At 40.4% G+C, this 14103-nt stretch overlaps 1 protein-coding gene across 1 annotated transcript in view; it reads left to right on the top strand.

Moving 5' to 3' along the window:
* Positions 1 to 14103, top strand: part of tnrc6c2 (trinucleotide repeat containing adaptor 6C2) — a 102635-nt gene that overhangs the window by 59796 nt on the left and 28736 nt on the right. Inside the window, exons 6-11 of the mRNA XM_037689963.1 lie at positions 825 to 1028; positions 1460 to 1623; positions 1709 to 1786; positions 1960 to 2017; positions 2212 to 2354; positions 2638 to 2784. Coding sequence (XP_037545891.1) covers positions 825 to 1028; positions 1460 to 1623; positions 1709 to 1786; positions 1960 to 2017; positions 2212 to 2354; positions 2638 to 2784 — 794 coding nt within the window. The remainder of the gene's footprint in view (positions 1 to 824; positions 1029 to 1459; positions 1624 to 1708; positions 1787 to 1959; positions 2018 to 2211; positions 2355 to 2637; positions 2785 to 14103) is intronic.

Raw genomic sequence — 14103 nt, 5'->3', positions numbered from 1 at the left:
GTGTGTGTGTGTGTGTGTAAATGAAACTCATTAATGGTATGTTCTGAATTACCATGATGCTGAAAAAAAATCTTTAAAAATGGCACAACAAATGTTTATAGACTATTTTCATTGACCCAAAAAGCAATAAAGTGTCTAATAGAACATTTATTCTTAAGAGTGTTCCTACCTTAAAATAATTTCAATTATTTATTAAGTAGATTTAAAAGAATTGATGACGTCATCATTTTTATTAGTACACACTGAAAACTAAACAGCAGTTTCAGGGTCGGAGCCTATTTCAGTTATTCCAAGTATAGACATGTTAAAGCATTAATGCCAAACGTTTTTTTTCCTTTCACTTGTGAATGAGACCACTGCACCCTGCTGCTTGCCATTTGTAGCATGCCTCCATTGCTGCTTAATGACCACCTTAAGATGTACTGGAGGCTGACCAGATACAGTTAATCACCCAACTCGGCTCAAATCATTACAGTTCTGACCTTTCTTGAGCTGCCATCTTTTTCTGCTCCTACATATTCAGAGAAACATCACCTGACAACCAAGAAGTATCAAATCAGGAAGAGACTGGCATTTAAAGATGCTGAGCTTTTCGTGAATTCTGTTTCTTATTGTTACTATAAATGAGCAAAAATATCTTAAATTATTCAAAAAAATTCTAATGTATGATTTTTATGGACACATTCTAAATTCAAGCTCTTGTTAATCTGTTATTTTATTGAGGAAAAAATAAAGAATGGCTTCTAAATAGATTAAATTTGTGGACTAAGATCTTATTGTTCAGATTTTATTTCGACCTTTTTGAACCCGTTTCTTTCTGTCAGGATGGGGAGAGCTTCCTAGTTTTCAACCTAAGTCTGAGCCTGCTTGGGGAGAGCCAGCAGCTCCTACATCAGCTGTTGACAATGGCACCTCGGCTTGGGGTAAACCCCCAGGTGGTGTTGGAGGATGGGGGGACAGTGGCCATGAGCCCCCTGGCCCGTTTGTCAGGTCCAACGGACCCACAGTTTCAGCACCTATCAAGCCAGGTAATATTTAAGAATGAATTGTATCAATATAAAAGCTTGTTTTCTTCAGCATGTGGACATTTTAGCAATTTTAAGCTTTTAAAGTGCAGGTTATGTTCAGTCTTTTTAAACCTGCTTGACGTTGATAGCTGCCATTTCACATGGATAGGAAATGAAACAGGAAGTTTCTTTAGACCACTGCAATTTCTCAGTTCTGAATGTGTTTGTTGGGGACACTTGAGTGGAGTATTGCTAGGATTAAAGCAATTCCACACCTCAGTAGGTCATAGTTATTTTTACTGAGAACTGCAGAAAGAGCTGACTGTGGCAACAGTGACCTCAAGTGGTCAGATTAAAAATTACATGCTGTTCCCTCAGGAATAAATACATAATAAATACTAAAACACTGACAGATTATTTATTTATTTTTTTTGCCTATGTTACTTTTTTAGGCCCCAAACCTATGCAAGATGGCTGGGGAAGTGGAGAAGAAACGAGCATGTCTACTAACCAATGGGACACTGAAGATGGGGACGTATGGAACAGCCCCACCTCCCAGGAGAGTAGCTCCTCTTGTAACTCCTGGAGCAACGGACCCAAGAAGTGTCCAAGCAAGGTCAGAAAGCAAACTTCACTTTTGTCAGACAAATACTGGTAGTCTTGTTGGTAGAAATTAACAGTACGCTGGTGGTGTGTCACAGGGGAAGATGAGCAACAAACCAGATGAAGCCTGGATTATGAACCGTCTCATCAAACAGCTCACTGATATGGGCTTTCCGGTACAAACACTAACTAATACTTGCATGATGTTTGGTTTTTTTCTTCAACTTTAATTTTTTAATTTAAAACGTTTAATTAAACATGTAATATGTTATGCAGTGCTAAAACACAAGTCAAATATATTTTTTGTGTTCAAGTTTTATTAACGGCAGATATTTTACTCGTGTAACAGAGAGATCCTGCTGAGGAGGCGTTGAAGAGCAACAATATGAACCTGGACCAGGCCATGAGTACGTTCACCACCATATTTGTGTTGAGCGCTTTTCAACCACACGTTTACAGTTTCTTTCTGTTAGGCTGGTATAAAATACCAATTAGTTTATCTTATATAGATGTTAGATTGAAGGGAAACCATGCAGTATATTCATTAATTAAATATTGGTCTCTTCTTTCAACCTATTGCTATTCTGCTTCCTGCTTCTAGCCGCCCTGCTGGAGAAGAAGACGGACCTGGACAAGCGGGGCATGGGTTTATCTGATTACAGCAACGGCATGAACAAGCCTCTAGTGTGTCGTCCCTCTGCACGCTCCAAAGACCCCTCAGACCGCTCCGCCTTTCTCGACAAGGTGAGCAAACGAGCAGCTGACCGCTTCTACGAGTACTGTTTGGAAATGATGTGTTCAAATGAAACACACTCATGCAGGGTGGTTAGATTTTTTTCCTTATATGTTTTCCTTTTGCCATGTTGATATGTGACAATATATAGATTTAGGAATGCTTAATGTGTGATCAGTTGTATGAAATCTTATTTTGCACAATTGTATAATTTAATTCTTGTCTTACAAATGCTCTGCTGTAAACCTTTACTTCGCTCTCTACGTATAATTTATGGATTTGTTTCTGCTGCAGGATGGTGTCCTGTCAGATGATGCCCCTCCATCACCGTTTTTGCCTTCCCCCAGCTTGAAGCTCCCCCTGGCCAGCAGTAGCCTTCCTGGGCCGGGTCTGGGACAGGGCAATCCGGGGCTGGCCATGCAAAACTTGAACAACAGACAGGTACTTGAGTCATTATAGTTTCTACTTTAATGTGCAGTGTAGCTTGTAAAATGAGCAGAGCAAAAAGGTACAAGCTACACAGGGTGAGGTCAGTGGAAAAAAGCCAGGCTGATTCTGGCATATCCTGATCATCCACTCCATGGTGAGTTCAGGTTTCTGCTGCCCAGATGAAGGATGAACAGACTGAAAAACTTTTATCCCTGTAGAGATCAGGCTTCTCAACGAACAGTGATAATTTCTGTTTTGTTATTTTAATGTCTCAATGTCTTGTCTAATATAGATGTTTTATATGCCTACTGAGACAAATTGCCCCTTGGCGATAATAAAGATTCTTGAACTTGGATATTAGATGGTCAAAGTGTACTTAAACGGTTGCTCTCTAAACATTTATAGGTTTAACTCCTCGAACCTAGCTGTTATATTTGTAATAGTTTAGCAGAAAGTGTTTCTAGTGGAAAAAAGAATGAATAATCTGAATCACAGGTATCTCTGCCTTCAAGTCTTTCAAACACTGTTGCTCACTTATTGTGCACACGACTCACTGAAGAGGTTGTTAAAAGTTGACAGCAGTCAAGGTTGAGCAAACTAAGCAGGTACTTGAAATATTCAGAGCAGTTTTTTTTCATTCCGTTCTTTGGCACAAATTAAGTACTTACCTAAATGGTAAATGGACTGTACTTATCTAGCGCCTTTCTATCTTATTTCAAGATACTCAAAGCGCTTTACACTACAATCTGTGCCTCATTTACCTATCCACACAGCACTCTACTAGATCTCTACAAAGCTAATTGAACAAATCATTCTAAAGAGACTAATCAAAGCTTTATCACATTCAAACACCAGTGGGACACACATCAGAGGCTATGAGGGGTTCAGTGTCTTGCCCAGGGACACTTGGGTATGTGACTGCTGGTGGATTCGAACCCCCAACTCTCGCATTGGAGGACGACTGCTCTAACCACTCAGCCACAGCCTGCCAATAATGGAATGTGGAAAATGCTGCCTTTTATTGAAGCATAATTTAGTTAATTTGGTCCTTCTGGAAAAAATGAAAATAATAAAACTTTTTATAACATGTAGCAGCTTGCTTGTTTTATTTAGTATAAAATAATGCATGTATATATTATATATACACAGAGTACATCCACTATAAATACTTGGACAACACAAGAAAGTGACACTTATTTCCATTGTGGTCCAATACATAATCAAAATGACAAGAACCAAGATAGAAACATAAAATCTACAATAAAAAAACAATAAATACCAAAACACAAAATGACAAACTTCTAAAACAATTAATGAACAATAAGTAAGAAATTATAGGACAGAAATAACAAAAGCTGAAAGAGGAACTGGACTTGTAATTTAGGACATGATAAAATGATTCAGCTCTTCTTCACCAAGACAGCTGAGAAATAAACTTTTGACCTTCGATTTAAACAAGTATTTAGTAGAAATTGACTGTATGTGTAGTTGGGCTGGGTGCTATGGACCAAAATTAATATAAATATTTTAAGATGAATGGTGATATACAATATATATCTCAATATTTTTTTTTAAATATCGAGATATCGCCCAGCCCTAATGTGTAAGGAGATCATTCCATGCTATTACACCAGTGCAACCGAAAGAGGACTGTCCGAAGGGTTTTATAGAAAGAAGACTAAAGACAACAGACTGGATCTGGTATCATGGTGAGTTGTGTTAGTCCTAAAAGAAGCAGTTGGATCAGAGAGGGTTTGTCCAAACAGTGTATTGTGTTTGAGATTAAGTTTTTGTTTTCCTCGGAGGTCGACTGGAAGCATCTTGAGTTGTTCTAACTCGGTGACCAATGTGGGTGGCGCTCATGTTAATGTTCATACATGCCCTCAAGTATGACTAGGAGGGTTAATGGAATATAAAAACATTTAATATGTTTGTATGTAAATTGTAAATATTGAGACAAGTCTTGAAGCACAATTCAGGACTGTGTTTCCATCCAATTAAGAGTGCTCACTCAGTCACTGAATGAACTCATCAGCTCTATGAACATTTGCATAATCTCCTCTTGTACTTTTTATTTCAACTCAGTTCAGTGTATTTCTACAGCACTGATTCACAACAGAATGCATCTCAGGGCACAATACAGAGAAATAAAGTCCAAATCTAAATTAAGTAGTACAATCAGATTTGCCTTATTATAAATGCCCAATTAGTAATGAGTGGTCTATCAAGGGAAAACGGCATATTATTTTTAAACTTCTTTTAGATGTACAATAATCTCCCATCCTGAGCAGCATGTTGCTAGGCCTGTTGCAATAAACAATAAATTAATTAATAGTTGATAAATTAAAATTGTCAACCTCATTTTCTATTTATCGGTTTTATCATTTCTTCGTGTTTCTCTCTTTCTACTGAAGACACTGGGTATGTTTACATGGACATAAGTAACCGGATCAAATGGCCGGTCGGAATAAAAGTGTGTCATGTAAACACTCCGTTTGGGTTATTTTTTGTGTATTCAGCGCGATCCGATGTAATTTGTGATCAGAACAAAACGGGTGGTTTACGCCGATCCGAAACCCGATCGGTGCGCATGTAAACGCTTGATCTGTTCGTTTTTATCTGATCGTGAAAAACTGACCTGACTGCGCATGTGCGGCTTTGCCATTTCCGCCTGGCTAACGCTAATAATATTACCATGTCAGGGGAGCAAAACTGGTCGGTGAGCGACACAACATTTCTACTAGAAACTTTGAAAGAGCTCAAAATGATCTGTATTACCTGTAGCTCAGTCAGGGTGTGCAGTAACGTCTCCACCGTCATTAAAACCTGTCGCGGGTCCATTTTGGGTGCTCAGGTTTGTTTACGTTCACCCCGGAAGTAGAACTTCTTCTTCTGTGTTTTTTTTAAGGAGAGTTTACCACTCTGCGCATGTCAGTACTGCTGTTCAGAACAAAGCCCGCTGCATGTAAACGCTCGTCATGAACAGATTGTGTCCATGTAAACAATACATTTGAATTATTCAAACAGAACACATTTCATTCCGGTCAAAGAATTCTGTGCATGTAAACATAGCTACTGCTGACAAAAGGCTCAACTCCGGTGCTCTTCACTGACCCCTCCCTTTCTCTTTAAAATATATTGTAACTGTCCAAAATTGTGTTTTTAGAGCGTTTAAAGCAGCTAAGCTGAGAAGCTAAGCTAACAGGCCGACCGCGGGAAAAAACCTCCTTCTTGTTCATGGTTGAAACCCGTGCCTTTGTGTAAATAGTTGTTTTTCTCTGCAAAAGGAAGCTGAGAACTTACAATAATAATAACAATAATAAAACTTACAATAATTACTAATTATTGTCAATTTTCAAACAGTATTATTGTTTATCGCAATATTTTCTGAGACAATTAATCGCCCAGTAAAATTTATCGTGACATGCTTAACTGACTGTGAAAAGGAGCAACTACTTCTCAACAGGAAGGGACCTTCAGCAGAACCAGGTTCAGGATGAGCAGCCTTGTGCCTCAAGAGAGGAAAGAGGCAAACACATGATAACTGGTCCAGGTGTAGTTTGAATGGGGACAAAGAAAAGCATGTTAATGTCAAAAATAATAACCATGTAGAGCAGAGGAAATGAGGTCAGTTTGTCCTCAAGCAGTCTAAGCCTATAGCAGCAGAACTAAACGATAACTTGGGAACTTTATAGTTTCCTTTTGTAATTTAACATGTAATTATATAATTAATGGGACTTGCTGCTGCCTATTTTGACCAGGACTCTAGAAAAAGCATTTTTTTTTTCAATAGGGTATTTTCCTGGTAAAATAAAGTTGTTGTTGTTTGGTTTTTTTATTTTTTTATAATAATAATAATAATAATAATAATAATAAAGTAAATCCAAGCCGACCCTAACTATAGGATTTATCAGAAAGGAAAGACTTGAGGCTAATCATAAAAGTAGACTATGTGTCAGCCTCACGGACAGAAACTGGAAGTTGGTTCCACAAAAGGGGAGCCTGATAACTGAAAGATCTGCCTCCTATTGTACTTGTAGAAACTGTAGGAGCCACAAGTAAACCTGCAGTCTGAGACTGAAGTGCTCTGTTCGAAAATATGGAACAATAAGTCCTGTAATATAAGATGGAGCTAGGTTGTTGAGAGCTTTGTATGTTAGAAGTAAAGGCGTTCCAGCGGGCAGAAGAGGAAGCGCTGCTCCCGGCTTAAGAGGAGAGGATGCCGGGCAGGGGTTATGGTGAGACTACGAGCTAACACTAAAGCCGGTAAACTCCCCATGCCGTCTCTCTTTCTGTCGAATGTCCGCTCTTTGGACAACAAGGTGGATTTACTTCGTCTAAGAGCGGGCGCCTCAGAAGAGATGAAGAAGTGTGCGGTGCTTTGCCTCACAGAAACGTGGATTACAAGCGAAACGCCAGATACAGTCTTCCAGCTGGATGACAGAATTTTTTTCCGAGCGGACCGCTGCAGCGAACTAACGGGGAAATCACGGGGAGGCGGAGTGTGCATTTACGTGAGTAAAAGTTGGTGCACGAACTGTACTGTTGTAAATAGCTCTTGCTCGAAAGGGCACTGGGCTTTCAAGATGGCGCCCGAGCTGGTGGCTTGCCGTTCACCTCTGTCCACTCTGTTTCTTTTTTTGCTATTTTTATCATTTTTCTTCAATAAGATCAGCTCACTACAGGTGTATGATCGCCAGCAACTGCTCAATCTACAATTTTCCACCACTTATCTCGCCTCCTATGAACATTTTGATCGAGGTTCTGGGCCCCCACCTCCGCTGCTTGGGAACGTACCTGGGTATCTCCAGCGCGCGGCATTCGTGCCTGCACGAAAACATCGCTCTCGTCGCCGTGGGAGACGTGCTGGCCGCCTCGTGAGGCTCAAAGCTAGCCTCGCTCGTTCCTCAGCTACAGCTGTCCACCGGATTGAGGTTTCAACACCTGGATGCTTCGCGGAGTCCTGCCTGCTGCAGAACATCGGGTCGGAGGCGTGCAGCGAGCGCGCGTGCAGCGCGCAGCTGCGGTGTTTCCAACCGTATCCAGCAAACCGAAACCAACCCTGGTCCAACAGCTGCACCATCTGCTGCCCCATCTGATCGTACCAACGACCCTGCTGTGTCCGGCGGCTCCTGGATTCCGGCTGTTCGTCCCAGCTGCACTTTCTCCGGCCGGAGGAGGCGAGGACCCGACGTAAACAAACCGAAACCGCTGATCTGCGCCCCCCCCCTCAACTTCTCCCTCAGCTGCTGACCCAACAAGGTTTGCTCTCCTCAATGTGAGGTCTTTAACAAACAAAACCTTCATCATGAACGACTTTTTCTGCACAAATAATCTGGATTTTGTTTCTGACGGAGACTTGGCTTCCTCCGGGTGAGTCAAGTGTGTTTTCTGAACTGGTGCCTGCTGATTGTACTTTTCTCAATTGCCCGAGGTCATCTGGAAGAGGTGGAGGAGTGTTGGCTGTTTTTAAGAAAATCTGGAAATGCAGACTGTTACAGACACCATCTTTTCAGACCTTTGAACTGCTGCATTTTGAACTGGGCCGCTCCAACCCCATGTTGATTGCAGTGCTTTATCGACCGCCCAAATCCTCCACAGGCTTCATCAGTGAACTGTCTGTCTTTCTCACTGCAATACTGTTAAAATACGACCGTGTGCTGATTCTAGGGGACTTCAATGTGCACGTCTGTTGCCCTGAAAAGCCTTTGGTTCAGGACTTTTTAAATCTGATCCACTCTTTAAACCTGGTGCAAAATGTTGTCGGCCCCACACACCATCAGGGTCACACTCTTGATATTGTTCTGTCTTGTGGTGTCTCTGTGCTAAATCTGGAAATTGGGGATGCTGTCATGTCTGATCACAAACCAATCTCATTTGTAATACCTCTTGCTCGTGTCTCTAAATCTCCCGCTCCACCCAGGACCCGTCGTATATTTAACCCTTCAACTGCTGCTCGTTTTTCCTCTGCCTTTATTACCACTGCTGCTACAACACCTGAAACCTCTGCCTGTGTCGGTGCTCAGGAGCTGCTTAGTAACCACAATGTGACCTGCACTAAGATCTTGGATCTGGTGGCCCCACTAAAAGTCAGGAAACCAAGGAGAGCCCAGTACCCATGGATGAATGAGACCACCAGGGCAGCGAGACGCCTGTGCAGGAGAGCTGAGCGCAAGTGGAAAAAGGACCATCTCCAGGTTTCTTTCATTTTGCTCAAAACCTGTTTAAAAAATTATCAGAACACTGTCAAATCTGAAAAAAAAACAAATATTTCTCCCAACTCATCAACTCAAATAGACACAACCCCTGCGCCCTATTCACAACAATAAATTCCATTCTAAATGTCCCTTCGTATTCATGTATGGAGGCCTCTGTTGACACCTGCAATGACTTCACTAAATTCTTTGTTAACAAAGTGGAGTTGATCAGGGCCTCCATCCCCCACTCCTTAGTCGACCCATCAGCTTTTGTTTCGTGTTCTGCTACTTTTAGGCAATTCAAACCAATCACACTCCCATTGTTACACAAAGTTGCTGGTCACTTGAAGCCATCAGGATCACCATTGGACCCCATCCCAGCAGCATTGTTCAAACATGTTCTACCAGCGATTAGGCCTGCTGTTCTAACAATACTAAACAGTAGTATTGCTACAAGCGTGGTCCCAGAGGCGTTCAAACATGCAGTAGTCACACCGTTAATTAAGAAACCTGGTCTTGACCCTTCAGCCTGCTCAAATTACAGGCCAATCTCAAAACTCCCCTTTCTGTCCAAAATCCTGGAAAAAGTAGTTTTTACTCAGTTAAATCAGTTTTTAACTGAGAACAAAATATTTGAGGTCTTTCAGTCTGGTTTCAAGCAGCTCCACAGCACCGAAACAGCTTTGGTTAGGGTTTGTAATGACATTTTAACAGCAAATGATTCTGGTCATTTTGTGGCTCTTGTACTCCTCGATCTTACTGCCGCTTTCGATACTGTTGACCACAGTATCCTCATCTCTCGGCTTGAACACTGGGTTGGGATTACAGGTGCTGCATTAGACTGGTTCCGCTCATACCTCTCTGACAGGAGTTTTTGTGTGAAGGTGGGTAAAAATCTATCCACTTCAATGCCTCTTTCCTGCGGTGTCCCGCAGGGCTCGATTCTCGGACCCCTTCTATTTTCACTCTATCTGCTTCCGCTGGGGTCGATCCTAAGAAAACATGGTATTCCATTCCATTGCTACGCCGATGACTGTCAGATCTACCTGCCACTGAAACCAGCCAGTGCTTGTTCCGTCCACCCTCTCCTCAAATGTCTGGACGACATTAAGACATGGATGGTGTTGTGGATAGAATACCACGTCGTGTTCAAAACGGCGGAGGCGTCGCCCTTCGTATAAAAGATTTATTTGACACAACATGGGTTACAGATATTCAGAGACAAACAGTTACATTAATAAGATATATGCATATAAATGGAGCACTAAGAACAAACCGCCTCGTGCGTGCCTCCCTCAAAATGCTCAGTGCGCGTGCGTCATTCCCGGCCTTTTATCCCCGTTTGAGAAGGCTAGCTTCCTGATTGGTTCAGCTTCTGTCGCTATGGTTACGACGTAGCCCGCCCCCTCAAGGACGTTACGTCTATATTTCAGATAAGTTTTGGTTCGGCTTTTGTTTAAAGTTTAACTTGCTATTATACTTTAGGGATATAAAATGATTCGTGTCTAAATTGTTTATGCGTAATAATTAATAACTATTAATTATTACCTACCTCCTGGGTGTTACTTCAATATCTGTTGGAGGTCTGGTGATTCTGTTTTTAAGGCAGAATCATCTTATGCCCCTTTTCCACTGTCACAGAGCGGATCAGATCAGTTCGGGTTGGTTCAGATCGGTTCGGGTCTGTTGTGTTTCCATGTACATTTCTGGACCAGCTCTGTAGGCGGGGACTAGAATCCAACTCGTCTTACCACCTGGTGGCGGTAGTGCTCCCTTAAGCTACTTACTAGCCACCACTAAACGTATTAGAAGAAGAACACCCTGAAGGTTTTGTCACACGATGTTGTGGAAAAGATGTCATGCTCTAATGGAGTACCTCATGAGCTGTAACTTTAGACCTGATTCATAATCCTACCTTACTGCCTTCCCTGCTGCTTTAAACCCATGTGTTTTTCATTTTAGTATAGATTTTTACAATAAAGATGTATTAAAAATATCTTCACTTTTATTATTTGCAGATATGCACAAGGTTCATGTTAAAATTGCAAAACATCACACTGTGCTGTAATCTTTGAAACTGCTTTTACAATAAGATACAGACTTGAAAACAATTAGATTAAATTTTGTCCTTGAATTTTAAAGATTTGTCTTTCATTAAATTAAAACATAAATTTATTACTTATTAATCTAAAAAAGTTAAGTCTGGTCCTCTGGACATTCAAAAAACAAAACTAACAAAAAACATTTAGTTTATTTATTATGAACTGTATTGTTTGTTTTGTGAATGTCCAGAGGACCAGACTTAACTTTTTAGATTTTTCTACCTGGATTATTGAGCAGCATCAGGATATTAATTAATAAATAGTCAGTTGGTCTGTGAACACCATGGGGTCCTAGAAGAGTTGAAGAGGAGGCTGTTCATGTCTGTGCCTCCCTGGTGAAGATGCTGCTCCCACAACCCTGAAGCAGAAGAGGATGGATGGATGGATGGACGGGTGGCGAAGGAGGAGACCATCAAACAGCAGGAGTGGTCAGTTCAGGTGAACTCCTGCCTGTTTGCTTCAGATCAGCTGTTCAAATCTCTGCAGGTTCAAATAAAAGGTGCACCAGGACTTTCAGCTGAATCTCTCAGGCCACAGTTGTATGGCCAATAACTGATAACTGTCCTTTCTGAATTTTTGACTGTTTTTGTGTCACTTCATCCTAGAACCAAAAAATTATAACATAATAACAGTTGAGCAGATACTAGTAATCTTTTCTTAGGATCCATTAAAGATCAAATGCAATTGGAAATTCTTCTCAATTCCAGTATGAATTTAAACAAACACTATATGAACTTAACATTGTAAAATTTGTTTAGGAAATTTAATGTTCAAGGACACCACTTAAGAAAAAAATTGTTTAATAAGAAAAGTAAGAAGTGAAAAATGTACAAAAATAAAAACTACTGCGTCCAACTAATGATTGTGTCTGTCCCTTGTCTCACGGGCTTCATCCAGAAGAAGACACAAGTGTTGTTCCTGCTGTGTCCGCTTCAGTTCTTCATGTTCATTCAGTGATGAAATAAGACTTTTCTTTACTGGACTCTTTTCTCTTTCTCTTCACTAGAAACAAGAAACAGGTGGTTAATTCAAGCTACATACTGTTTTTGAATAAATGCATGAAACAAAGAAAGGTGCTGCTAACAGCTATAATAGATATATTAATAATTATAAACTGATCAAATAAGAAAATGAAAAATAAATTGATTTAAAAATAATGAAAATGATAATAATGGATATATGAATCAGAAAGTATTATACAGATGCAGATATTCTTTGTCATTCGCACCACATGTGGTACATGTGGTGGATCAAAATTATGTACACAGGGTCCCAGTTACATCCAACAATAAAATATAAAAGAAAAACAGTAATAAGATCTAAGATATGAACTAATAAAAACATCAACTAAAAATATAAGCTCTAATAGCATAAAAACATTAAACACAATACGCAGAACAGCAGCACGGACATGAGTCTGTGTGAACAGACGAGCACAAATGAACACAGCAACATGAAACAGATCAGCAGCAACATGAAACAGATCAGCAGCAACATGAAACTGATCAGCAGCAACATGAAACTGATCAGCAGCAACATGAAACTGATCAGCAGCTACATGATGTGATTCTTCACAGTGTTATATATTCATGAGGCTGCACAAACAAGTTCATGTTGCTGTTTGACGTATTGTTTTGATTGTTTACTGCTATTAGTGCTTAGTGTTTTATTAGTAGATGTTTTTTAGTTGATATTTTTCTTAGTTCATATCTTAGATCTTATTACTGTTTTTATTTTACGTTTTGTTGTCTGTAACTGGGACCCTGTGTACATAATTTCATCCCAATTCAGTATTTATTCAACATTTTAGTTTTTTACTTTAAAAATAAAATAAATCAAGTCCTTATCGGCACAAATAAAGTGATGTGGAACATGTTGCATCTTACCGAGCACAGAAGCTGCAGCGTTGTGCTGCTCTGTGAGGTGCAGACTCCTCTGATGGAGCTCTGTCAGGTGTAGACTCCTCTGATGGAGCAGGAGCCGGGAGGCTTGGAGGGTTTAATGTGGAGTTTAGAGATGAACCATCACGCGCTGAAAGACGTTCTGGATAAAATACAGTGAGAAACGGGACCGGAGGACAGTTAGCATTTATGCAAATTAGCTTAGCATCGTAGCACCGACGTTGTACTATTATGGCGTCAGCCTCTTTTGTTAGTTAAAAATATGTTCAGAACCGATGGGATGAGTAATTTACAATATGTTTAAAGTTAGAAAACACTCACCATCTTCTATAAATGGTTCAAGTAGAGCAGTAGTCGTGTCCAAACCACCCTCCAATCCTCCATCTAGCTCGCTTTGACTTTTTTCGTCGGCCACCAAGCACAACAACACCTGCACTTCTGCATTTGACCACGGCTTTGATATTATTGTTGTTGTATAGCTTCAAAATACTAAAATATACGCTCCTCATGTTATCGCTAATGGCAAGCGGTAGAGAAAAAAATGGTGGATCGGGTTGTTTGGAAAGACTCCACAGACTCCTCCCTCCGACCAATCAGTGACCGACAGTGTTTCTGACGTCACGGCGCGGCTCGCTCGGAACCCTTGAGAAGCCGGGCCAGAATTTAGCGAGACGAGCCGGTTTCTGGAACAGTGGAAATACCTCCAACGCGCTTCAACCCGGAAATATCCGACCCGCGCCGTGACAGTGGAAAAGGGGCATTAGTTTCTGTGTCTGCGTTTAAAACTGTTAACACTGTTTGTTTAACGTGATTATACCTTAGTGATAACACTGATTTGAAATAGTTGTTTATTTCTAGGAATAATTATATTATCTAACTTATGTTCGTGTTTTTATTTGGATCATGGTTATACTCTTAATTTGATTTTACTTAGTCAAACTATACTGTCTAAATTAAAGAGCTGTTCTAGCTTTATTTATGTTAATCAGTCTGCTCTCTGGCCTGATTTGATTGCTTGTAATTTATCAAATGTGAACTTGTAAAATTATCTTTAGCTACTATGAGATTATATTTAAAGGTCAACTAGTTAGAATTAGCAAACACTTTCTATACACATAGTTCAACCTTGGA

Source organism: Nematolebias whitei, chromosome 16, assembly GCF_014905685.2.
Source record: "Nematolebias whitei isolate Nwh7 chromosome 16, NemWhi1, whole genome shotgun sequence".
NCBI classification, from domain to species: Eukaryota; Metazoa; Chordata; class Actinopteri; order Cyprinodontiformes; family Rivulidae; genus Nematolebias; species Nematolebias whitei.
The sequence above is the reverse complement of the archived record's forward strand: the minus strand, read 5'-3'. Positions and strand labels throughout refer to the sequence as shown.